At 41.7% G+C, this 25871-nt stretch overlaps 1 protein-coding gene across 6 annotated transcripts in view; it reads right to left on the bottom strand.

The window, feature by feature from the left end:
• Window positions 1-25871, bottom strand: part of HYDIN (HYDIN axonemal central pair apparatus protein) — a 1718235-nt gene that overhangs the window by 268786 nt on the left and 1423578 nt on the right. For all 6 annotated transcript variants that reach the window (XM_033943280.1, XM_033943278.1, XM_033943277.1 and 3 more), the window contains one exon: window positions 17701-17843. In XM_033943280.1, coding sequence (XP_033799171.1) covers window positions 17701-17843 — 143 coding nt within the window. The remainder of the gene's footprint in view (window positions 1-17700; window positions 17844-25871) is intronic.

Genomic DNA, 25871 nt, shown 5'->3' on the forward strand with positions numbered 1-25871 from the left:
TGGAGGTGGAGGAGTAGCTCTCTATGTAAAGATCAATATTCAAGCGACCGAAATGCAAGGGACCTGGGGAGAGGAAGAAGCGATATGGATTGCTCTGAAAAGAGAAGATGGAACTTCTATCTACGTGGGTGTAGTCTACAGACCTCCGACTCAATCGCAGCAAATTGATAAGGATCTGATTGTGGATATCCAAAAGTTTGGAAGGAAAGAGGAGGTTCTGCTGTTGGGAGATTTCAACCTGCCGGATGCAGACTGGAATGTTCCGTCTGCGGAATTGGAAAGAAGTAGAGAGATTGTGGATGCCTTTCAAGAGGCTCTGCTCAGACAAATGGTGACGGAACCCACAAGGGAAAAAGCGATATTGGATCTGGTCCTCACAAATGGAGAGAGTATCTCTAATGATCGAGTGGGTGCTCACCTGGGTAGTAGCGATCATCAAAGGGTTTGGTTTGATATAACGGCTAAAGTGGAGAGCGGCCGCACGATACTTAAAGTCCTAGATTTCAAACGTACGGACTTTAATGCAATGGGAAAGTACCTGAAGAAAGAGCTGTTAGGATGGGAGGACATAAGAGAAGTGGAAAGACAGTGGTCTAAGCTGACAGGAGCGATAAAAATGGCTAGGGACCTTTATGTGAAGAAAATCAATAAAAACAAGAGAAAAAGGAAGCCGATATGGTTCTCCAACCTAGTGGCTGAGAAAATAAAGGCGAAAGAGTTGGCGTTCATGAAATATAAAAAAACCAAAGAAGAGGAGAGCAGAAAGGACTACAGGGTGAAACTGAAAGAAGCCAAGAGAGAGATACGTTTGGCGAAGGCACAGGCGGAAGAACAAATGGCTAAAAATGTAAAAAAGGGACATAAAAATTTTTTCAGATATATTCGTGAAAGGAGGAAGATAAAAAATGGAATTGCTAGGCTAAAAGATGCTGGGAACAAATATGTGGAGAGTGATGAAGAGAAAGCAAATGTGCTAAACAAATACTTCTGTTCTGTGTTCACAGAAGAAAATCCTGGAGAAGGATCGAGATTGTCTGGCAAAGTTACACGAGAAAATGGAGTAGATTCTGCGCCGTTCACGGAGGAGGGTGTTTATGAGCAACTTGAAAAACTGAAGGTGGACAAAGCGATGGGACCAGACGGGATCCATCCCAGGATACTAAGGGAGCTCAGAGAGGTTCTGGCGAGTCCTATTAAAGACTTGTTCAACAAATCTCTGGAGACGGGAGTGATTCCTGGGGATTGGAGGAGAGCGGATGTGGTCCCTATTCATAAAAGTGGTCACAGGGATGAAGCAGGAAACTACAGGCCGGTGAGCCTCACTTCAGTTGTTGGAAAAATAATGGAAGTGTTGCTGAAAGAAAGGATAGTGTACTTCCTTGAATCTAATGGGTTACAGGATCCGAGGCAACATGGCTTTACAAAAGGTAAATTGTGCCAAACGAACCTGATTGAATTTTTTGATTGGGTGACCAGAGAGCTGGATCGAGGACATATGCTAGATGTAATTTACTTGGATTTCAGCAAAGCTTTTGATACAGTTCCTCATAGAAGGCTGTTGAACAAACTTGAAGGGCTGAAGTTAGGACCCAAAGTGGTGAATTGGGTCAGAAACTGGCTGTCGGACAGACGCCAGAGGGTGGTGGTTAATGGAAGTCGCTCGAAGGAAGGAAAGGTGACTAGTGGAGTCCCTCAGGGTTCCGTGCTGGGGCCAATCCTGTTCAATATGTATGTGAGTGACATTGCTGAAGGGTTAGAAGGAAAAGTGTGCCTTTTTGCAGATGATACCAAGATTTGTAACAGAGTAGACACCGAAGAGGGAGTGGAAAATATGAAAAAGGATCTGCAAAAGTTAGAGGAATGGTCTAATGCCTGGCAACTAAAATTCAATGCAAAGAAATGCAGAGTAATGCATTTGGGGATTAATAATAGGAAGGAACCGTATATGCTGGGAGGAGAGAAGCTGATATGCACGGACGGGGAGAGGGACCTTGGGGTGATAGTGTCCGAAGATCTAAAGGCGAAAAAACAGTGTGACAAGGCAGTGGCTGCTGCCAGAAGGATGCTGGGCTGTATAAAGAGAGGCGTAGTCAGTAGAAGGTGTTGATGCCCCTGTACAGGTAATTGGTGAGGCCCCACTTGGAGTATTGTGTTCAGTTTTGGAGACCGTATCTGGCGAAAGACGTAAGAAGACTTGAGGCGGTCCAGAGGAGGGCGACGAAAATGATAGGAGGCTTGCGCCAGAAGACGTATGAGGAGAGACTGGAAGCCCTGAATATGTATACCCTAGAGGAAAGGAGAGACAGGGGAGATATGATTCAGACGTTCAAATACTTGAAGGGTATTAACGTAGAACAAAATCTTTTCCAGAGAAAGGAAAATGGTAAAACCAGAGGACATAATTTGAGGTTGAGGGGTGGTAGATTCAGGGGCAATGTTAGGAAATTCTACTTTACGGAGAGGGTAGTGGATGCCTGGAATGCGCTCCCGAGAGAGGTGGTGGAGAGTAAAACTGTGACTGAGTTCAAAGAAGCGTGGGATGAACACAGAAGATTTAGAATCAGAAAATAATATTAAATATTGAACTAGGCCAGTTACTGGGCAGACTTGCATGGTCTGTGTCTGTGTATGGCTGTTTGGTGGAGGATGTGCAGGGGAGGGCTTCAATGGCTGGGAGGGTGTAGATGGGCTGGAGTAAGTCTTAACAGAGATTTTGGCAGTTGGAACCCAAGCACAGTACCGGGTAAAGCTTTGGATTCTTGCCCAGAAATAGCTAAGAAGAAAAATTAAAAAAAAAAAAATAAATTTAAATTGAATCAGGTTGGACAGACTGGATGGACCATTCGGGTCTTTATCTGCCGTCATCTACTATGTTACTATGTTACTTAAGTACTAAGAAAAGATATGAGCTGTATTTTTGAGAAATTGAGAAAGTAAAATGGATGGAAGGTTACATTGTATCGTCTATGATGACACCCAGATCCTTTTCTTGGGTGCTAATCTCCAAGGTGGACCCTAGCATCCAGTAACTGTGATTCGGATTATTCTTCCCAATGTGCATCACTTTGCATTTGTCCACATTAAATTTCATCTGCCATTTGGACGCCCAGTCTTCCAATTTCCTTAGGTCCACCTTCAATTTTTCATAATCCAAAAGTGTTTAACAACTTTGAACAGTTTAGTGTCATCTGCAAATTTAATCACCTCACTCATCATTCCAATTTCCAGATCATTTATAAATAAGTTAAATTGCACTCCACTGTTTACTCTCCTCCATTGAGGAAAATGACCATTTAACCCGACCCTCTGTTTTCTATCTGATAACCAATTCCTAATTCACAATTGAACTTTGCCACATATCCCATGACACTTTAATTTTCTCAGGAGCCTCTCATAAGAACATAAGAACATAAGCAGTGCCTCCGCTGGGTCAGACCAGAGGTCCATCGTGCCCAGCAGTCCGCACACGCGGTGGCCCAACAGGTCCAGGACCTGGACTGTAATCCTCTATCTATACCCCTCTATCCCCTTTTCCAGCAGGAAATTGTCCAATCCTTTCTTGAACCCCAGAACCGTACTCTGCCCTATTACGTCCTCTGGAAGCGTATTCCAGGTGTCCACCACACGTTGGGTAAAGAAGAACTTCCTAGCATTCGTTCTGAATCTGTCCCCTTTCAACTTTTCCAAGTACCCTCTTGTTCTTTTATTATTCGAAAGTTTGAAGAATCTGTCCCTCTCTATGCCTTTCATGATCTTGTAAGTCTCTATCATATCCCCTCTAAGTCTCCTCTTCTCCAGGGAAAAGAGTCCCAGTTTTTCTAATCTCTCAGCGTATGAAAGGTTTTCTATCCCTTTTATCAGACGTGTCGCTCTTCTCTGAACCCTCTCGAGTAACGCCATATCTTTCTTAAGGTACGGCGACCAATATTGGACGCAGTACTCCAGATGCGGACGCACCATCGCCCGATACAATGGCAGGATAACTTCTTTCGTTCTGGTTGTAATACCCTTCTTGATTATGCCTAGCATTCTATTTGCCTTCTTAGCGGCCGCTGCGCACTGTGCCGTCGGCTTCATTGTCATGTCCACCATTACCCCCAAGTCCCTTTCTTGGGTACTCTCCTTCAATAATATCCCTCCCATCGTATAGCTGCACCTCGGGTTTCTGCTTCCCAACTTTCTGAAAATCTAGATACACTATTATCAACTGGCTCACCTTTATCCACATGTTTATTCACACCTTCAAAGAAGTCAAGCAAATTGGTGAGGCAAGATCTCCCTCGTCTGAACCCATGCTGACTCTATCCCATTAAATCATGTTTGCTTACATGTTCCACAATTTTATTTTTTATAATTGTTTCTACCATTTTGCCCGGCACTGAAGTGAGGCTTACCAGTCTGTAATTTCCCAGATCTCCCTTGGAGCCCTTTTTAAAAATTAGTATAACATTGGCCACCCTCCAATATTCAGGTACTACAGATGATTTTAGTGACAGGTTACAGATCACTAACAGCAGGTCAGTAATTTCACGTTTGAGCTCTTTTAGTACCCTGGGACATATACCATCCAGTCCTGGCGATTTATCACTTTTTAACTTGCCTTAGTACATCTTCCAGATTCACTGAGATTTCTTTCAGTTCCTCCGCATCATCACCCTTGAAAACCATTTCTGGTTCAGGTAGATCTCTCACATCTTCTTCCGTAAAGACCGAAGCAAAGAATTCATTCAGTCTTTCCGCTATTGCCTTATCCTCCCTGAGTGCCCCTTTTGATCCTTGATCATCCAACAGTCCCACAGATTCCCTCACAGGTTTTCTGCTTCTGATATATCTAAAAAAATTGTTATGAGTTTTTGACTCTTTTGCAAGTTTCTCTTCATATTCTTTCTTAGCTGTCTTTATCAATGATTTGCATCTAACTTGACAGTGCTTGTGTTTCTTCTTGTTTTCTTCATTCAGATCCTTTTCCCATTCTTTAAAGGATGGTTTTATGGTTCTAATAGCCTCTTTCACTTCACCTTTTAACCATGCCTGCTTTCGTTTTCTCTTCTTTCCACCTTTGCTGATACATGGAATACATGTGATACATGGAATACATTAGGGCTCCTGATCATTGAGTCTCAGAAAAGACATTAGAAAATTATCAGTGCTTTAGGTTAACAAGAACCCTGATAGAAGGCTGGGAGAATCCACAGTTTCCATGCTTGTGCTAAAGTCCAGTGCTTAAGATAAAGAATAATCCCAGCTGCCTATTCTTAAAAAACAGTTACGTTCAATCAAGAGCCATTGTCACAGAAAGATACTGGAAACTACCAGAAACTCAAATCTATGAGGGACAGTTTCTCTCTCTTTTCTCCTTCAGTCTTTCATACCTCAAACACCTTCCCTTACCATTGTAACAATAGATGCTATTTTTAGAACACGTCTCAAAATTAAAATTGTAGGAGGTTACAATTCTTAACTCTCTCTCTCTCGAGCAGTGTATCTCAAACTATGTGCCGAGGCACACTAGTGTGCCTCCTGAGATTCCAAGTGTGCTGTGGCACACTGAGGAGGAAGAGAGGTGCCTGCCAGCTGACTTCCCTACATGGTACAACACCGGCACTGCCCGATTCGCCAAAGACCTGCATGTTTCCCCCTTCTCTCTAGCATCCTCCGGCTTCCTCCCTGGCCTCCCGGTCTCACCTTTAAAACTAATTACAGCAGCCTGCAGAGAATCATCGATTGGTAAAATGATTTTATTTTCAATATAGTGATTGAAATGTGTCAGTTTTGAGAATTTATATCTGCTGTGTATATTGTGTGTATATGAAAAATGAATGGAAAAAAATTGCATTACAATTAGTAAAGGGGATGGGATCTGGGGCAGAGCTTGGGTGGGCCTTGAGAGGTCTGTGGTTGGGGTACTCAGTTGATATTTGTTAGACTTAGGGGGTACTTAGCTTGAAGTAGTTGAGAAACACTGCTGTAGGCAATCATCTGGTACCAGTGCCTCTCCTTCTCTCCGGCCCTCTTCCCTGCTGGCACCCCCTACTAGTGTCTCAGGACCCATCTGGAGGGCCTTTGTACATGCAAGGACATCAATGTGATGATGTCATGCATATGCATGATGTCATCACAGTGACGTCCGCGCACTTCTGGGTGCCTTAAGCCATGGCCACTACCTTTAATGTGCCCCAGCTTGAGAAGGTTTGAGAGACACTGCTCTAGAGCAGGGATAGGGAAGTCCAGTTCTCGAGAGCCACATTCCAGTCGGGTTTTCAGGATTTCCCCAATTAATATGCATGAGATCTATTTGCATGCACTGCTTTCAATTCATTGGGGAAATCCTGAAAACCTGACTGGAATACGGCTCTCGAGGACCGGAGTTTCCTATGGGCTTCACTTTCTTTCTCTGGATTCTTTCTTTCTTGATTTTTGGACCTTGGCTCTCTCTCTGCCTTTCTTTTCTTTCTCAGCCCTTCACAACTCCACATCTCACCTATTCAGACACACATTCATACAGGTACTGTCCTTTCTCTCTCATTTACACACACAGAAGCAGCCTCTAAATCTAACTGTACAGTATACTCTCACAGTATACGCTGTACTTGTACAAGCCTATTTCTATCTCTATATAATATATTGTGAAGAAATAAGCTTAATATAACAGAGATGAAATTCTTATACAGTGGAACCTTGGTTTACAAGCATAATTTGTTCCAGAAGCATGCTCGTAAACCAAATTGCTCGTATATCAAAGCGAGTTTCCCCATAGAAAGTAAGGGAAACTCGCTTGATTTGTTCCCACTGCAGCACTGCTCTATCCCCCCCGAGAACCAGCATTGCTCCCCCCGCTCAAGAAGGCCCCCCACTTGATCCGGAATCCCCCACGCCACGATCCGGCATCCCCCACGTGATTCGGCACCCCCCCCCCGCGAGAATCTCGGAGAGAGCGGGAACTCTAAGGCCTTGAGCATGTGCAGATGCTTAAGGCCCAGCAAAAAGGACTGCAGATCTTCGGGCACTGGCATGTCCTGTGCGTTGGTGCCGGTGCCGGGTGCCAGATGGAGGGTAAGCGAAGTGTTCGGGTGGGTGAGGGGTGCCGGATCGCGGCGTAGGGGGGTGCTGGATCGCGGGGGGGGGGCTCGTAAATTGAGGCAAGCTCGGTTTTCGAGGCACCAATTTTGCAAATGTTTTGCTCGTCTTGCAAAACACTCGCAAACCGGTGCACTCGTAAACCAAGGTACCACTGTATATCATATATATGCGAGGTATTAAAGTACAGGAAAATATTCTATTTTATGCAACCACTCTTGGCTGTCATTGACATTAATTTCACTTCCCATGACCTCTGATGCATTGTGGGGGCACGTCCTCACAATGTCAGGGGCAGAAAATGGGCATAGATATGCTAATCAGGTAGTGCTCTGACATTACTGACTTGCTCATTGGTTAGCATTATCGTAACAGAAGCACTAAGGGGGACATTCTATAAATGGCCTTAACTAAGGCACCGGTAAATTAAGAGGTAAATGCTGTTTCGAAGACTACGTAAATAAAATTTAAAGGTGCCTACCAGTGCCTAAACAAACGGTGCTGGAATCACGCCTCCAGAGGCACCTAATGCCACTGGAGGCATGGCTAACAATGGAAGTGGTGTTAGGTGTCGGTAGGCACCTCCGGAGGGACAATTCACATCAAAGGTAGGTATTGGAAATGTAGGCCTTGAATTATTATTCAAGAACGTCTTCCCCCTGGTTTTAAAATTCTATTGTTAGCAAGAGCATGGGGAAGAGGTGGAGGACTGGCTATAATTTTTAAAGATAATTTAACTTGCACTGTTTTAAATTCTAAATCTACTTTAAATTTGGAAATTTTATCTTTTACATTAACTGCTAAATCACTAGTGGATGCATTAACTATCACATTGTTTTATATACCTCCGAAAAAGCGGAATCTAACGAAAGAGGATTTTTCCAAATTTTTGTTAAGTAGCTCCCTAACTGGTTCATATAACCTAGTAAGCGGGGATATTAATTTACATCTTGAACAAGTTGACCAACTAGAAATTACAGAGTTTTGGACCTTTATATCCTCTTTAGGTTATTTTAAATCACTCCCAGTATTAACTCACCAGAAAGGTCATCAACTAGATTTGATAACATTCTCTTCAAAGAATTTGATTAACCCTAAAATTTACTGGAAACAGGAGAACTGGACAGACTCTTTATGGTCTAACCATAAACTTTGTAATTTTGACTTAGAGTGACAATTAAAGACAACACAAGCTTCTAGTATAATTTCTAAAAAAAGACACAAACAATCTCATGCTAGTAGAGGTAGGGTTAACCCCACGGAATTTTGGTCCCATTACGATATAATTTCCGAACAAGATGAAGAACCTGATCAATTTATGGATTCATGGATCAGAACTAGTACTCACATCTTAAATAAAATGGCCCCTATGAAAGTAAGAAGAAAGAGGTCTAGAAATATAGATGGTTGGTTCGACTCAGAGCTTTTAATGATAAAAAAGGAATTAAGGAAATTAGAAAGACAATGGTTAAAATCAGGAACTTTAGAGCATAAACAGGTTTGGAGACAAAAATTGAAAATCTATAAAAATCTGACTAAGGAGAAACGAAAAAATTTTTTTGCCCAGAAAATTGGTAATGTATCCTTTAATAGTAGCAGTTTTTAAAAATTAGTCAGTGACCTATACGATACTCAAACCCTTACGGATCCCGTAGAAGAATCTACTGTAACTGCAGATAATTTGGCTGACCCAGAATCCAGAACATATAGAGTAAAGTCAAACAATCTTAAATCAGAACCCTGGTCCAACCCCTGTGGAGTTCCTCAAGGCTCACCACTTTCACCTACTCTCTTTAACCTCTTTTTATCTTCCCTTGGTTCTACCCTAGATAACCTAAATGTAACTTCATTTAGCTACGCTGACGACATCACCATACTTCTACCCTTCGATTCACCTGACCCCACTTCTACAGAAAAATTGGAAAAAACTCTACATGCAGTGGAAAATTGGATGGCAGACCACAAATTGAAGCTGAACACAGACAAAACAAAATTTCTTCTGCTCGAAAAGGACAAAAACCCCTCCATCACAGAACTAGAAAACACCTCCAAATACCCTATACAACCCACCCTTAAACTCCTAGGAGTAACAATAGATAGATGCTGCACTATGCAGGTCCAAATCAACAAGACCACCCAGAAAGCATTTATAACCATGCGCAATCTACGAAAAATCAGAAAATTCTTCGACAAAGAGCAATATAGGCTCATAGTCCAATCCCTAGTCCTAGGTCTATTGGACTACTGCAACATCCTCTATCTACCATGCCCTGCTACCATGATAAAACAACTACAGACAATCCAAAACACTGCTCTCAAATTGATCTACTCGCTAAAAAAATTTGACCACATCACCACTGCCTACCTAGACTCACACTGGTTACCAATACAAGCGTGAATTCAATTCAAATTATACTGTTTATTATTCAAAGCAATAAATGGCACAGCCCCCAATTACATAAATAACCGCCTGAACCAAAACCTCTAGAAAAAGAACTAAGACTCCATTCACTTACCCCCCAATCAAAGGCACCCAGCGCAAGAAGATATTTGACAATGTACTAGCGATGCAAGCAGCGAAACTGGACCATATCATCTCCAATCTGCTGATAACAACAAGCGACTTCAAATCTTTTCGTAAAGAAATCAAAACCCAACTATTCAAAAAATTTATCCAGATGTCTTAATTCTAACCCTTGATTCTCCTTCATCTAATTCCCTCAACCTCTTCCCTTCCCTAGTTATCCTACCCCTCAAAGCCTCAAGCATGTCAACTGCTTCCCAAACTGTATATATACTGGAACTGCACTATCTCCTACTTGTACAGCTCCCCAAATTGTAAATCTACTAGAATAGCCCAATTTTCCTTGCTGTATCCCATTCCCAAAACTGTAATTCTCCAATCGTCTTGTAATTCTCCTGGAAATGTTCAGATGTCTCTTTTGTAATCCTCCCAGAACTGCAAGGTACGGGCGGAATAGAAGTCAGTAATGTAATTTTTTTAATTCAAAAGTATGAAAAATAAGATATTTTTTAGCTGACCCTAACCACCACCATGGGGGTTTTGCCATGATACAGGACCTAGATGTTCCGAGAGTGGACATGAGCTGGACTAACTTTTCTATAATAGATTGGCAAACATTTAACAAATTCTACAATAAATATGTTAAATCTTACTGCAGACTTGATAGTTGCCCTCCAACTGTTATGAAAGCGGCCCCAATTAATTTTAAGACCAAACTTTTAGTCTGGATCAATCTTCAATTATCCATAGGGAAGTTCCCAGAGGAACAGGGTCAAATTGTGATAACACCAATTTAAAAAAAAAAAAGAATCAAATTTTAGACCTATTGCTAACATTCCGTTGGTCACTAAGTTATTGGAGGGGATAGTTAATGCAGAGTTGACTACCTATCTAGATAAGTTTAATATTCTACATAATAACCAATCAGGTTTCAGGTCTGCTTTGCTAAACTATTTATACTCCCTTTTTAGTCAAGGCACAAGTGCTATGATCCTTTAGTTAGATTTGAGCGGTGCCTTTGATTTGGTGGATCATACTATTTTATTGAATTGTTTGGAATCTATTGGCATTGCGGGAACAGTTTTAAATTGGTTTCAGGGGTTTCTAGGTAAAAGATCCTATCAGGTTTTTAAGGATGACAATCTGTCCTATAGTTGGGATAATTCTTGTGGGGTGCCACAGGGCTCCCCTTTGTCTCCAACTTTGTTTAATATTTATCTTATTTCGTTGGGCAATTTGTTATAAAGGTTAAAGCTTAACTTTTATATTTACGCAGATGACATCACTATTGTCATTCCTTTAATTTCTCTGTCATCTGATTTTACTAATTCTTTGGCAAATATTTTAAGTCAAATCGAGCTCTGGATGACTGCGTTTAAACTAAATTTAAATACTGAAAAAACTAAATTCTTTTTAGCAATTCCAAACGAAAAGATAAAAGAAACTTTGATCCAAGTGAGCGGGCTGGAATATAATATTGAACAATCTATAAAGATACTGGGTGTAACCCTGGATAAACATCTAACTTTGGAAAAACATACAGATCTATTGTTTAAGAAATGTATTTCAGTTCTCTGGAAGCTCCACACCATTAAGAAGTTTTTTGATGAAGCTTCTCTCTGTTTACTGGTGCAGTCATCTATTTTGAGTATTTTAGATTACTGTAATGTTGTTTACCTGGGTGCTTACAAAAAAACACTCAAAAACTTAGACTAATCCAGAACACTGCTGTTCGACTTATTTTTGGACTAAAAAAATGGGAGCATATTACCCCTTTCTATCAAAAACTTCACTAGTTGCCGGTAGAGTCCAGAGTTCTGTTTAAGTTCTCCTGTATTTGTTACAAAGCAGTTTTTGGGATGTTACCTGACTATCTTGCTTCCCACTTCTTGTTGAATTATCTTAACAAGAGTACACGTAGAATAAATTTATTTAATTATCCCCCTTTAAAATCCTGCCAATACAAGAAGTTTATTCACAGAATTTTTTCCTACCAGGCTGCTAAACTGAATATGTGGCTAGGAAAGCTTATATTAGAGGCCTCTTCATATTTTGATTTTAGGAAAACATTAAAGACCCATCTGTTTGACATGTTTATATCCTTGAACTATAACTTTTTAAACTGATGTACTTCAATTTTATTGTTTCTTATTTGATATATTCCAATTTAATCGATTGTTTTAATGCTTTATTGATTGTATTTTATCATGTTGTGAACCTCTTTGAACCTTTTTTGGTATAGCGGTAAATAAAAATAAATTATTATTATTACATTTCCAGTGCTTACCTTTGCCAGAGGTGTGATTCTCTAAATGGCGCTGTTGAATGATTGACATACAATCAGCAAGTGCTTTTAAGATAGTCGCCAGCAATGGCGCCATTTAGAGAATTCAAGCCTAAGTGCTTCTGTGGTAATTTTTGTAAAGGCTATGGGGTAATGCTAACATTAGCACACGGCCATAACTGAAAGAAATAGAAAAAAAAATCCTTTTTATGGCCATGGTAGAAATGGGTTTAGTGCATAGGAAAGGCTGGTGTATGGATGCGTTAAGCCCATTTCTTAGTGCAGCTTAGTAAAAGAGCTTCTTAGCTAGTTATATTTTTAAAATAGCAATTCACTGTCTGGTTAAAATTTAAGTGATAAACACCATGAAAAAAGGAGGAGGCCTTGCAGTGATCTATCATTCCTCCATCCCTTTTCATCTGATACCCCCACTTCATGCAATAACCATCCGGTGGAAACCCTTCAATTTTCTATAAAACATTCTCACTCTTTCAATTTCCTTCTTACTTATCTTCCCCCCCCCCCAATTACAAAATCTTCTCTAGCCATCCTTACCTCCACCATCTCGGACTTCAACATCTCCTACCCCAACCCTCTTATCCTCGGAGATTTTAATATTCATTTCAATCTTCCTAACCACCACAACACAGCAGAATTCCTGATCTATCTCTAACTTGCTCTGCCCACCCACTCTGCTGGACACACCATAGACATGGTATTCTGTCCAACATCCATCAGTCATCTCTTTCAAAACTATCAAACTCATCCTCTCCCTTGGTCTGATCAAGTTCTTATAAACTTTTAACTAAATTCTTTCACTCAACCATCTCCTCCCCCCCAAAAAAAACTCCTACGTCACCAGAAATCTCAACAAAATCACCTCTTCTACTATTCAGGACTCTCTTAAAACTAAAACTATAAGATTTCATTAATCTCCCAATAGAAGAACAATTATCTCTCTGGACTACTTCAACAAAATCCTTAATGGACTCTCTAGCTCCCCCCTCAGGAAAGATCACCAAAATCACAATCAAATAGGAAACCGTGGTACAATGACCAACTTGCTCTCCTCCACCGACATCTCCAGTCTATCGAGCATAAATGGCGGAAATTTTCAATCGAACAATCTCCTCGTATTATACAAGGAAAAAGCTACCCAATACAAAAATGCCATACAACAAGCAAAAAAAGAACATTATTCTAAATACATTACCACTACCCACAACTCTTCAGCACTTTTCAGCATAGTTCAATCATTATCTCCATACTCTAATAAGAAACCTCCCCCACTACCCACACATCCACCAGCTTCCGAGCTTGCCCACTTTTTCGATAACAAAATTAAAGAGATTAGATCCCACTTCAGTCAATCTACCCATATTCTGCCTCAAGATGTCACCAACAAGTCGACTCTTATATCTTTTAGTACCTGTAATAATTTCATACCTTCTTCACTAGCAAACCTTCAGAAAATACTACAATCTATAAATGCTTCCAACAACTCTATAGAAAGTATCCCCCCCCCTTAATTCTCAAAAAATTCTTCCCCCTCTTTGGACCATTTCCACTGGAAATGGTAACCAATAGTCTGTCTAATAATCTTGTTCCAAAAGCCTGGAAATCGGCTCTTGTCTTCCCAAAACTAAAAAATCAAAACTCAGACCCAACTTTGTTACTAAATTTCCGTCCCATTGCTAATCTTCCCCTCATTTCTAAAATAATAGAAAAAATCATACATAACCAATTAGCCGAATTTATCGATAAAACCAACACTTTACACCCTCATTAAACTGGCTTTCGCTCATCTTACTCGACTAAACTAACATTACTAGGACTTCTTTCTACTATATACTACTTCTTTGACCACCAAAAATCCGTTCTCCTCATCTCTCTCGATCTGTCAGCCGTGTTTGACACTGTCGACCACTCTCTCCTCCTCGATCGTCTTAGAGACTGTGGCATCACTGACCAAGCCCTCTTATGGTTTATCGCATACTTTACTGATCGTAGTTTCAATGTCTACTCAAATAATGAAACTTCTTTACCTATAGTTCAAACTTACGACGTCCCACAGGATTCTATTCTATCTCCGTTGCTATTTAATATTTTCATGTCTCCTCTTCTCACTCTAGCCCAGTCAATAGGGTTCACAATCTTCACGTACGCAGATGACATTCAATTACTTCACCCCATCAACACCACAAACATCTCCGATATATAAGAAATGAATTCAAAATTAGACAAAATAAATGACTGGCTCTTTGCAAATAAACTCTCCCTTAATATGAATAAATCATGTTGTATGCTTTTCTCAACCAACCCTAATGAATCAGTAACAGGCAAAATCTGCCTTAAGTCTCATCCTGTAAAAATGGAAACTAAAATAAAATTATTAGGGGTCATCATAGACAAAGATTTAACCTTCCACGATCATATCAGTTCAGTGGTAAAAACCTGTTTCTACAAACTCCGACTTATTCGATCCCTATCTTCTATTCTCGAAACTGAAGCAATCACGATCTTAGTTCATTCTCTAGTCATTTCTCATCTTGACTATTGTAATTCTCTCTACAATGGAATTCCTAAAAAAGAAACACGACGTCTACAGCTTATCCAAAACACTGCAATAAAACTTATATATAAGCTAGGGAAATATGACCACGTCACCCCTCTCCTGAAAGAAGCGCATTGGCTTCCCATTATACATCGTATCACCTACAAAACTCTCATGTTGGTTTTTAAAATCAAATCCTCCCGTCAACCATCTTTTCTTTTTTTTTTTTTATTATTTATTTATATTTTTCACAAATTGTTTAACAACAATCTAAAGAAATTAACAATTGAAAAAGAAAATAATTATATTAAATTATATATAATAATTCCTCATATATAACCAATCAGAGTCCACATATTGAAGAGAGAGAGTCCATCACCTCCAAGGGAAGTTGGGTCTAAAAAAAAAGGAAAAAAAATACTCATACGAGTTACAGATTACAGAGTACGGTTGGATTAACTATCTGCCTGGATAGAGGACTGTATGGAAGGATCTGGAGCTCTAAATTCCGTCTTACCCTCTAAAAAGAAATTTAACTGGTCCGGATCATAAAATATATATCTAACATTCTGATAGGTAAGACAGCATTTACAGGGAAAACGTAACTGAAAGGTTGCTCCCATATTCAAAGTTAACTGTCGATATGCCAGGAATTTCTTCCGTCTGGCTTGCGTCAATTTAGATGCATCAGGAAATATTGAAACTTTGGAACCGTGAAATTCCGCATTCTCAGTCCTATAGAATAAACGGAGAACTGCCTCTTTATCTTGGAGAAAAACAAAGGTTACCAGTAAAGTTGCTCTAACAGTTATTTCTTCTTGAATTGATGTTTCCAGCATACCAGTGAGATCCAAGTCTCCTGATACAATCCCTTTGCCTTTCTCTTCTTTGGGAATATTCAAATAGTATATCTTTTGAAGCGGTGGCATATTATTTTCAGGAAATTTCAACACTGATTGTAAAAAGGAGTTGAATAAATCTCTTGGAGTTTGAAGTTTAGATACCGGAAAATTCAACAGTCTAAGATTTAAGTTTCTATTTGCATTTTCCAAATTTTCCATTTTTCTAAGCAGCAAAGACTTTTCCTTTAAATGTAAATTCATAGAAGCCTTTATTTCTGACACTGATTTTTCCAAGTTGTCCGTTCTATTGGACTGCTTTTGGAGTTTCTCTTCCAAAGTTTTAACTTGTAAATTAGTATTCTGTGTTGAAGAAAAAAGTTGAGAGCATACCTTATGTATTGACTCAAGTCCACTCCAAATCGCTTCCATATCGATGACTTCAGGTTTTACCAGAGGAGGAGGGGGCAATGATGTTCCGGGGAATACCCCATTAGCTCGCTGCTCCTCTGTCCCTGCTTCCTCACCAGCAACTGCTCCTCCGTTCTCCATTGTCGACTGCAAAAGAGTCGGCAAGCCATGAATAACTTCCGGGGTCAGGGGTAAGTTCAGCAGCGTCAACGGAGAACTCGTCTCCGGCACCTCCTGCGCCGCCGACGGCGTCCCCGACATCCTCCCGGGCCGCGGAGGAGCTCCAGGACCCACAGGGCTAAGCGAAATTTCGCTCTCCAAGACCGAGGTCTGCCCCCCTCGGTCAGCGGATGCACCCGATCCAGCCGGTGTGGCATATGCTGTAATTGCCACCTGTCTCCCCGTTGAAATACCAGATGAGGCTGGAAGAACGCCTCTCTGTTTGCCCCTGCGCTTGGGCATATTTGAGGTAAGAACTTCTTAAATGAGAGAAAATCGCCAAACCAAGCGGGAGCAACTTTCAAGGGTGACTTACTCCGTCGCCATCTTGGATCTCTCCCTTGTCAACCATCTTTTCTTGACAAACTTCTTATTCTGTTTTGCCCATCACGGACTCTTAGATCTGCTGACCAGAATTTACTATCTGTCCCCTCTATAAAGGAATTCTTCTATACCAGGAAAACCAACTTTTCAGTAGTTGCCCCCACACTATGGAACACACTGCCTTCCCAACTTTGTCAGGAAAAACTTATTAATAAATTCAAGACTAATCTGAAAACCTTATTTCAAGACACATTTTACTGCTCGTGAATCTTCCATCTCCAATTCACCCAACCGCTTTTATGAAGCGACCCCCACTCCCTTTTGTTCCTCCCCTTCCCCTCCCTCACACATTTAAGCCTTCTTATTTTTCTCTTCTTTCTTTTCCTTTTTCTTCACCACTAATAATGTAACTTCCCCCTCCTTCCCCTTGTCTACCTCACTTTCATGTTTGTCATCGTCAAATGTCCTTAATGTTCACTTCCCCTTTGCTCTTTTATTAATTTTACTATTTATAAGCATAATTTTACTTCTATTTTATCTTTTACTGTAAACCGGCTAGATACCCATTGATGGTCAGTATATTAAAAATCAATAAACTTGAAACTTGAAAAAAGGCTTATTTGGCTACATCTGGACCTCAATAAAGCACTTTTGTTAAAGAGAGAAAAATGACCTAGCATTTCAGAGGACAGAATGTGTGTATGGGTAGGGGAAATCATGAGAAAGATGTCAGCCTTCTTGTGTTAAGCTCTCCAGTTCAACCACTGACATCATGAATTGTTTACACTAAGGAGAACTTATTATTCATCATATTTTTGGCTAGCAGCAAACATATTAATAGATCTACTGCCCATATCAGACAAAATGCTTATCTGTATACTACTACTAATTATTTTTAGAGTACTACCAGATATACGCAGTGCTGTACAGAGTCAAAGGAGATTGTAAGTTTAAAGTTTATTAAAATTTGTTGTGCACGCAATATCAAGTATTTCAACACGTATTATAAGTTAAAAATAGGGGACAAATTATGAGACAATTAATTACAAATAAAATATAATTACTGATACAAAAGGAGAGGGAGATGAACTACAATCATTAAAGAAAATAAAGAGACATTTATGGGGAGCACATCAGTAGGTTAGAAAAGAGGGAAGATAAGAAAGTAAAGAAGAAGAAAGAAGAAAGAGGAACTATCTAAACAAGACAAACAGAATGCCAGGATAGGGATTTCAGTTGGAGGGGATGGTTAAACTGCTGGCTAGGGTGGTGAACAGAGGGCAGAGGAAAGTAGGGTTATGAACTGAAGGCTGTCAAACAGGTGGGTTTTCAGCCTACTTTTGAATAAGGGAAGGGGCGTGATGGATAGACTCAGGTAATTTATTCCAGGCATTTGGGGCAGCAACCTGAAAGGAACAAAGTCTAGAACTGGAAGTGGAGGAGAAGGGTACAGATAAAAGCAATTTACCTGTGGGTGGAAGCGCAGAGGAGCTTCAGCGGGCCATTCAAACCTCATTACATCTTCTCGATTGTGATTGGTCATTGTGAAAGTCACCTCATAAGGTTTGCCAACATTACAGTCACCAAACTGAATGTGATCCATACGAGTATCTAGATAAATAGAGGAGTGACATTAATAAACATACGTAACATAGCACAGATGTACAACATGCCCACACACAGTGCAAATGCCAAATCTCTGCACAGGAAACCACAGCAGATCAAAATTTTCAAGTCTAAAAACATATCTGTTCCTGAAATACCTAGACAACTGACCTGTTCTCCCCCATACTCACTCACTCTTTCCGCTCTCAAATCCAATTATTCTGTACCTTCTCTAATCTTTTGTAAACCACATAGAACTTCACGGTATTGCAGTATATAAACTGTTGTTATTATTATTATTATTATTAAAGTACAGCACTTAGAGGTGAAATATTGCTAAGATCGGTTAATAAAATATAGTAATCATCCAGACTAACAATGCTAGGAGTACACAAAGAACACAAAGTACATAGAGAACACAAATCTAGTTCATCTATAAAATCCTGAGGGAACAGTATAGTTTAGGGGGTGAAGAATGTTTGTGCAGGAAAGAGAAGCGGGACTTGGGTGTGATCTGGAAATTGGATTGAGTGAGGTGATTAAATTTGCAGAGAACACTAAACTTCAAAGTTGTTAAAACACATGCAGATTGTAAAAAATTGCAGGCAGACCTTAGGAAATTAGAAGACTGACGTCCAAGTAGCAGATGAAATTTAATGTGGACGCGTGAGCGGACTGCTGGGCAGGATGGACCACTGGTCTGACCCAGCAGTGGCAATTCTTATGTAAATGCAAAGTGATGCACATTGGGAAGAATAACAGAAATCACAGTTACCGGATGCTAGGGTCCACCATGGAGGTTAGCGCCCATGAAAAAGATCTGGGTGTCATTGTAGACAATACAATTAAACCTTCCACCCAATGTGGCGATAGTGGCCAAAAAAGCAAACAAGATGCTAGGAATCATTAAAAAAGGCACTAGAAAAGGTTCAAAGTAAAGGGGATGGAACTCCTCTCGTATGAGGAAAGACTAAAAAAGTTAGGGCTCATCAGAGACAACTGAGGGGAGATATAAATGATTGAAGTCTACAAAATCCTGAGTGGAGAAGAAAGGGTACAAGTGGACTGATTTTTCATTCCATCAAAAATTACAAAGACTAAGAGATACTCGAAGTTACAGGGAAATACATTTAAAACCAATAGGAGGAAATATTTTTTCACTCAAAGAATAGTTAAGTTCTGGAATGCATTGCCAGAGGTTGAGGTAAGAGTGGATAGCGTAGCTGGTTTTAAGAAAGGTTTGGACAATTTCCTGGAGAAAGACATGGGGGAAGCCACTGGTTGCTCTGGATCGGTAGTGAAATGTTGCTACTCTTTGGGTTTTGGCCAAGAACTAGAGCCTGGATTGGCCCCCATGAGAACAGGCTACTAGGGTTGATGGACCATTGGTCTGACCCAGTAAGGCTATTCTTTTTTTTTTTTTACTGAGAAGCATTTTTTGAGATTTACACAACCAATATACATCAACAATATCTTATGTTCTTATAATCTTAAAGTGGCAAAACAGGTTGAAAAGTTGACGGCAAAAGCTAGAAGGATGCTAGTATGCATAGGGAGAGGTATAGCCAGTAGGAAGAAGGAGGTATTGATGCCCCTGTATAGAACTCTGGTGAAACCATATTTGCAATATTTTGTATAATTTTGGAGACAGCACCTTCAAAAAGATATAAATAGGATGGAGTCATTCCAGAGAAAGGCTACTAAAATGGTCAGTGGGATAAGTATTTTTCTTGTCTACATATAAGTCACTTCCTATACCATCCAATCAAGATGACCTTTATTCAGTGCAATCACTGTGGTGCTTTAGTTCCTAGGCGCACCATCTGGACACTTAGGGCTTGCCCCATCTGTCTTCAGCTTTCTAATATTAAGGAGGAGCTAAGAAATGTTAAGCAGGAATTGAATGCAATCAAAGCAACTTTCATCACTCCACAGAAACATACCAATGGTCTCCAGCCTTCTAGTGTTAAGGAGGAGCTCAGAAATCTTAAGCAGGAATTGAATGCAATCAAAGCAACTTCCATCACTCCACTGAACCATACCAATTTGCCACCACTGCCTCAAGGAGTAATGCAATCAAATAATAAATGGATCACAGTAGGGTTAGGCAGACTGCGACACGTGACACAGAAACATATACCCTCACAATTGCACCTACAGAATTCCTTTGCTCCATTAGAGCATTGCAGTGCTCATGAAAGAACTGAAATCGAACTGGAACCAGTGAAGGTAACTTATAAAGAAAAGCACTCACAAAAAAAAATAAGAAACCTCAAGCCAATAAATTATTGCTTTTAGGGGATTCTATCATCAGAGGCATTAACATTGAAACACAAGACAAGGAGCCTAAAATAGTGAAGTGTCTCCCAGGATCCTCAGCTTCTAGGAGTACCCAACAAATACTGTCTATAATTAAGGAAGAAACTAAGAAGTCTAAAGCTGATGATGTTATCCATCTGGGAACAAATGACCAAGCCAACAACTCCACACTTGCAGCTCAGAAAGCCTTTCAGGAGCTTGGTAAGGGCTTGAAACCTTTTGTAAAGACTGTGGTTTTTTCCGAAGTACTGCCAGCACATGGAAAGGGAGAGCAAAGAGTTAAAAACATGGAGGAATTCAATAGGTGGCTCAAAGCCTAGTGTCATCTAGATGGCTTTAGGATGGGGAAATACATGGAAGGACAAGAAGCTATATTGTACTGATGGGCTACATATTATTACAGCTGGAAAAAGAATCCTTGCGGAGAAATTTAGACAATATGTTTCTAGGCATTTAAACTAGAAGGTGTGGGTAGCGTATGTATGAAGGACAATTAAACAGATCACCCCCACAAATTATCGCGAGAATTTGCGGGAGCCTGTAAGGAAGCTGCTCAGCGCCGAAAAGCAGCACCAAATCACGCTGCTGCTTGCGCCACTCAGCTGAAGAAGCTGGATTCGCGCAGCCGGTTAGCAGCAGGGCAGGAGTTCAGAAAGCTTGCTCCTGCCCGCTGAATTTCCACCAGGGATCGGCAGAGGACCCGCTGCACCTCCACCAGATCGGCAGAGATATGAAGATAGGGAAGGGAGGGGGGGGACAGAGGGCAGAGCCTGGGAAGCAGAGTCTGGCAGAGGAAGGAAGGAAAGGTGCTGGGTGTACAGCCTGACAGGGGAAGGAAGGAGGGAAGGGTGCTGGGTGCAGAGCCTGACAGGGAAGGGAAAGAAGGGTGCTGGGTGCAGAGCCTGACAGGGAAGGGAAAGAAGGGTGTTGGGTGCAGAGTCTGACAGGGAAGGGAAGGAAGGGTGTTGGGTGCAGAGCCTGACAGGGAAGGGAAGGAAGATAGGGTGCTGGGTGCAGAGCCTGACAGGGAAGGGAAGGAAGATAGGGTGCTGGGTGCAGAGTCTGACAGGGGAGGGGAGGAGAGGAAGGAAGGGTACAGTGGCTGACAGGACAGGACACTTCAATATTAAGCCGCCTGACTTATATTCGAGTCAATAATATCAGGATACAGTCGTATATAACAACCAAAAATACAAAATAACGTACTGTGTACTGAATTTAGCACGAAAAACCTCATTTACACTCTCTCATTGAAAATAAAGCAAACAAGACAGAAATAAAAAAAAATATTCAAAAAAATGGAGAAAACAGACCTCATACATGGACAGCTATCCGTATCATCACTGGTCTGAAAAAACTCCATACATATATATCATCAATTTTTCATTCTTTGTTTTATTCTTTCACATCAGTTTCAAAATCTTTTTTCTGTCCTTATAACATAGTAACATAGTAACATAGTAACATAGTAGATGACGGCAGATAAAGACCCGAATGGTCCATCCAGTCTGCCCAACCTGATTCAATTTAAATTTTTTTTTTTTTTCCTTCTTAGCTATTTCTGGGCGAGAATCCAAAGCTCTACCCGGTACTGTGCCTGAGTTCCAACTGCCAAAATCTCCGTCAAGACCCACTCCAGCCCATCTACACCCTCCCAGCCATTGAAGCCCTCCCCAGCCCATCCTCCACCAAACGGCCATACACAGACACAGACCGTGCAAGTCTGCCCAGTTACTGGCCTAGTTCAATATTTAATATTATTTTCTGATTCTAAATCCTCTGTGTTCATCCCACGCTTCTTTGAACTCAGTCACAGTTTTACTCTCCACCACCTCTCTCGGGAGCGCATTCCAGGCATCCACCACCCTCTCCGTAAAGTAGAATTTCCTAACATTGCCCCTGAATCTACCACCCCTCAACCTCAAATTATGTCCTCTGGTTTTACCATTTTCCTTTCTCTGGAAAAGATTTTGTTCTACGTTAATACCCTTTAAGTATTTGAACGTCTGAATCATATCTCCCCTGTCTCTCCTTTCCTCTAGGGTATACATATTCAGGTCTTCCAGTCTCTCCTCATACGTCTTCTGGCGCAAGCCTCCTATCATTTTCGTCGCCCTCCTCTGGACCGCCTCAAGTCTTCTTATGTCTTTCGCCAGATACGGTCTCCAAAACTGAACACAATACTCCAAGTGGGGCCTCACCAATGACCTGTACAGGGGCATCAACACCTTCTTCCTTCTACTGACTACGCCTCTCTTTATACAGCCCAGAATCCTTCTGGCAGCAGCCACTGCCTTATCACACTGTTTTTTCGCCTTTAGATCTTCGGACACTATCACCCCAAGGTCCCTCTCTCCGTCCGTGCACATCAGCTTCTCTCCTCCCAGCATATACGGTTCCTTCCTATTATTAATCCCCAAATGCATTACTATATTATTATATAGAATAAGAGGTTAAATCTGCCAAAATATCATAACAATGGCAACAGTTCTGAGCAAGAAGTAATAATAAGTTCATATAAAGTTCACCCCTTTTGCCCTCTCCTACCCACACTAGCGCTGTGGTGTAAACAAAACAAACAAGACTTTTCCTCTCTCTGTTAAATCCTAGCTCACATTCACGGTCTAACACCAGCTCTGGCAGGATGCACATTTCAAATCTGACATATTGTAACTACAAAACAGAAAATATAATTCTTTTTTCTACCTTTTGTTGTTTGGTCATTATTCTAATCATGTTGGTTCCAGGCTCTGGTTTCTGTTTGTCTTCTGATAACATGTTGCCAGGGTCTCCTGAACATTTGTCGTTTTTTTTCTTTCTCCATGCTAACCATCCATCTTCCATTTCTGTCCTCCCCTTCTGTTTCCCTTCCCTCCCCAGGAGGTCTGGCATCTTTCCTTTTTTTCATCTCCATCCCCGCAGCTGCAGCAATGGACCCACCATCCCCAGATCCACCATCTCTCCTTTTCTCAAATACCCTTTCATCCAGCATCTCTCCCTCCTTCCCCACCACCCCAGGGTCCACCATCTCTCCCTTTCTCTTCCCTACCTTCCTATCCAGTATCTCTATCCCCCCTCCACACCATCCCTTGTGTGCAACTTCTCTTCCTTTCTGTTCCTTCCCTCCATCCCATTGTCTACCAACTCCATCCCTCTCCTCTGTTTTTAAACCCATTATTTCTTCCCTCCCTCCCCACAGTCCAGTATATGCACGTCTCTTTGAACCCCCCTTCCCTCCCTCCCTCCCTCCGTGTACTTCTACACCAGGGCCCCCTGAAGGCTTGGCCCCTCCCCCCCTCCGAAGGCCTGGATGTTCCCCCTGGCCTCCCGGTCTTACCTTTAGCTAACATGCAGCCTACAGAGAAGATCACTGCTGCCGTCATCCTCAGCAGCAAGGTTCCCTCTGCTGTGATCCTGCCCCTAACGTCAGAGGAGGGACGGAATCGCGGCAGATGGAACCTTGCTGCTGAGGATAATAGCATCCTGCATGGATCGTTACAGCACCGGCGATGGCGACGATCCTCTCTACAGGCTGCCGTTATTAGCTAAAGGTAAGAGTGGGAGGCCAGGGTGGAAGCCGGAGGAAACTGCAGCACTTCCCGATTCCAAATGACCCTCCCCCCTCGCCCCCTAAAGCATGAGCGGCAGCAGACAGCCAGCAAGAGACAGAACTTCCACTCTTGCTTTAGGATACCCAAAGGCATGGGGAGGAGGATTGGGCCCCAAATCGGTGAGGCTGATTTTTTAAAAATTTGAATCGATTCACCCGAAATGAATCGGTGAATCAATTCAAATCAGAAATTGGGCAGCACTAGTTTTGACCAGGAGTTCATTGCCCCTGAATGGAGTGGTCTTTGAAGTGAGCACCCCAACCTGACAGACTGGCATCTGTCATAAAAGTAATCCACTCTGAAATCTGAAGAAGTCTGCCCTAGCAGAGAGCACCCTAACCCCACCCCCGAAGCCACCAGCTCAAGCTACTGTGAGCCTGCTCCATCCATGGAAGCTGCATCTGAAGGAGATGACCCTGCGGAGACCACCCGAGAGAGGAAGGACTCCTGTAAAGAACATAAGAATTGCCGCTACTGGGTCAGATCAGTGGTCCATCATGCCCAGCAGTCCACTCCTGCGGCGGCCCTTAGGTCAAAGACCAGTACCCTAACTTGAGTCTAGCCTTACCTGTTTATGTTCTGGTTTAGCAGGAACTTGTCTAACTTTCGTCTTGAATACCCTGAAGGGTGTTTTCCCCTATATAAACCTCCAGAAGAGCGTTTCAGTTTTCCACCACTCTCTGGGTGAAGAAGAACTTCCTTACATTTGTACAGAATCTATCCCCTTTTAACATTAGAGAGTGCCCTCTTGTTCTTCCTACCTTGGAGAGGGTGAACAATCTGCTTTTATCTGCTAATTCTATTCCCTTCATTATCTTGAATGTTTCGATCATGTCCCCTCTCAGTCTCCTCTTTTCAAGGGAGAAAAGGCCCAGTTTCTCCAATCTCTCACCGTACAGCAACTCCTCCAGCCCCTTAACCATTTTAGTTGCTCTTCTCTGGACCCTTTCAAGTAGTACCGTGTCCTTCTTCATATATGGCGACCAGTACTGGACGCAGTACTCGAGGGTAGGGCGCACCATGGCCAAGTACAGCAGCATGATATCCTTCTCCGATCTGTTCGTGATCCCCTTCTTTATCATTGCTAGTATTCTGTTTGCTCTTTTCACCGCATTACACAGACGGCTTCATCGACTTGTCGATCAGAACTCCCAAGTCTCTTTCCTGGGAGATCTCTCCAAGTACCGCCCCGGAAGTCCTGTATTCGTGCATGAGATTTTTGTTACCGACATGCATCATTTTATACTTATCCACGTTGAACCTCATTTGCCATGTCGATGCCCATTTCTTGAGCTTGATTATGTTATGTTGTAGATCTTTGCAATCCCCAATGTATCTTCACTACTCTGAATAACTTTGTATCGTCCGCAAATTTAATCACCTCACTTGTCGTACCAATGTCCAGATCATTTATAAAGATGTTGAAAAGCACGGGTGACGCTCTTTCAGTCCGAGTATTGTCCATTTACCCCCACTCTCTGTTTTCTATGCTCCAGCCAGTTTTTAATCCATGTGAGTATTTCACCCTCGATTCCATGGCTCGCAATTTTCCGAAGTAATCGTTCATGTGCAACCTTGTTGAATACCTTTTGAAAAGCCAGATATACAATGTTGACCGGGTCGCACTTGTCTATATGCCTGTTTACTCCCTCGAAGAAGTGCAGTAAGTTCGTCAAACAAGATCTGCCTTTGCTGAAACCGTTCTGGCTGGTCCTCATCAGACCGTATCCGTCAAAGTGATCAATGATGCGGTCCTTTATCAGCGCCTCTACCATCTTTTCCGGTACCGAGGTCATACTCACTGGTCTGTAGTTTCCCGGATCTCCCCTCAAACTTTTTTTGAAGATCGGCGTAATATTCGCCACCTTCCAGTCTTCCAGAATCTTTCCCGATTTGATCGACAGATTGGCTATTAGTGCACTCTAGCTCAGGGGACTGCCTCCAAGGAGGCTGCCAATGACCCCAGAACCTGCAGATAATGCCAGGCCGGGGGAGTTTGAATGCAGAAATGAGGAATCCGCAAGAAGCGGTAGACCGACTTTAGATCCAGAATGGGACTCCAATCCTCCGAGCCTTTCTGGCACAATGAAGTATAAGGAGCATC

The sequence above is a fragment of the Geotrypetes seraphini genome, chromosome 4 (genome assembly GCF_902459505.1).
Source record: "Geotrypetes seraphini chromosome 4, aGeoSer1.1, whole genome shotgun sequence".
NCBI classification, from domain to species: Eukaryota; Metazoa; Chordata; class Amphibia; order Gymnophiona; family Dermophiidae; genus Geotrypetes; species Geotrypetes seraphini.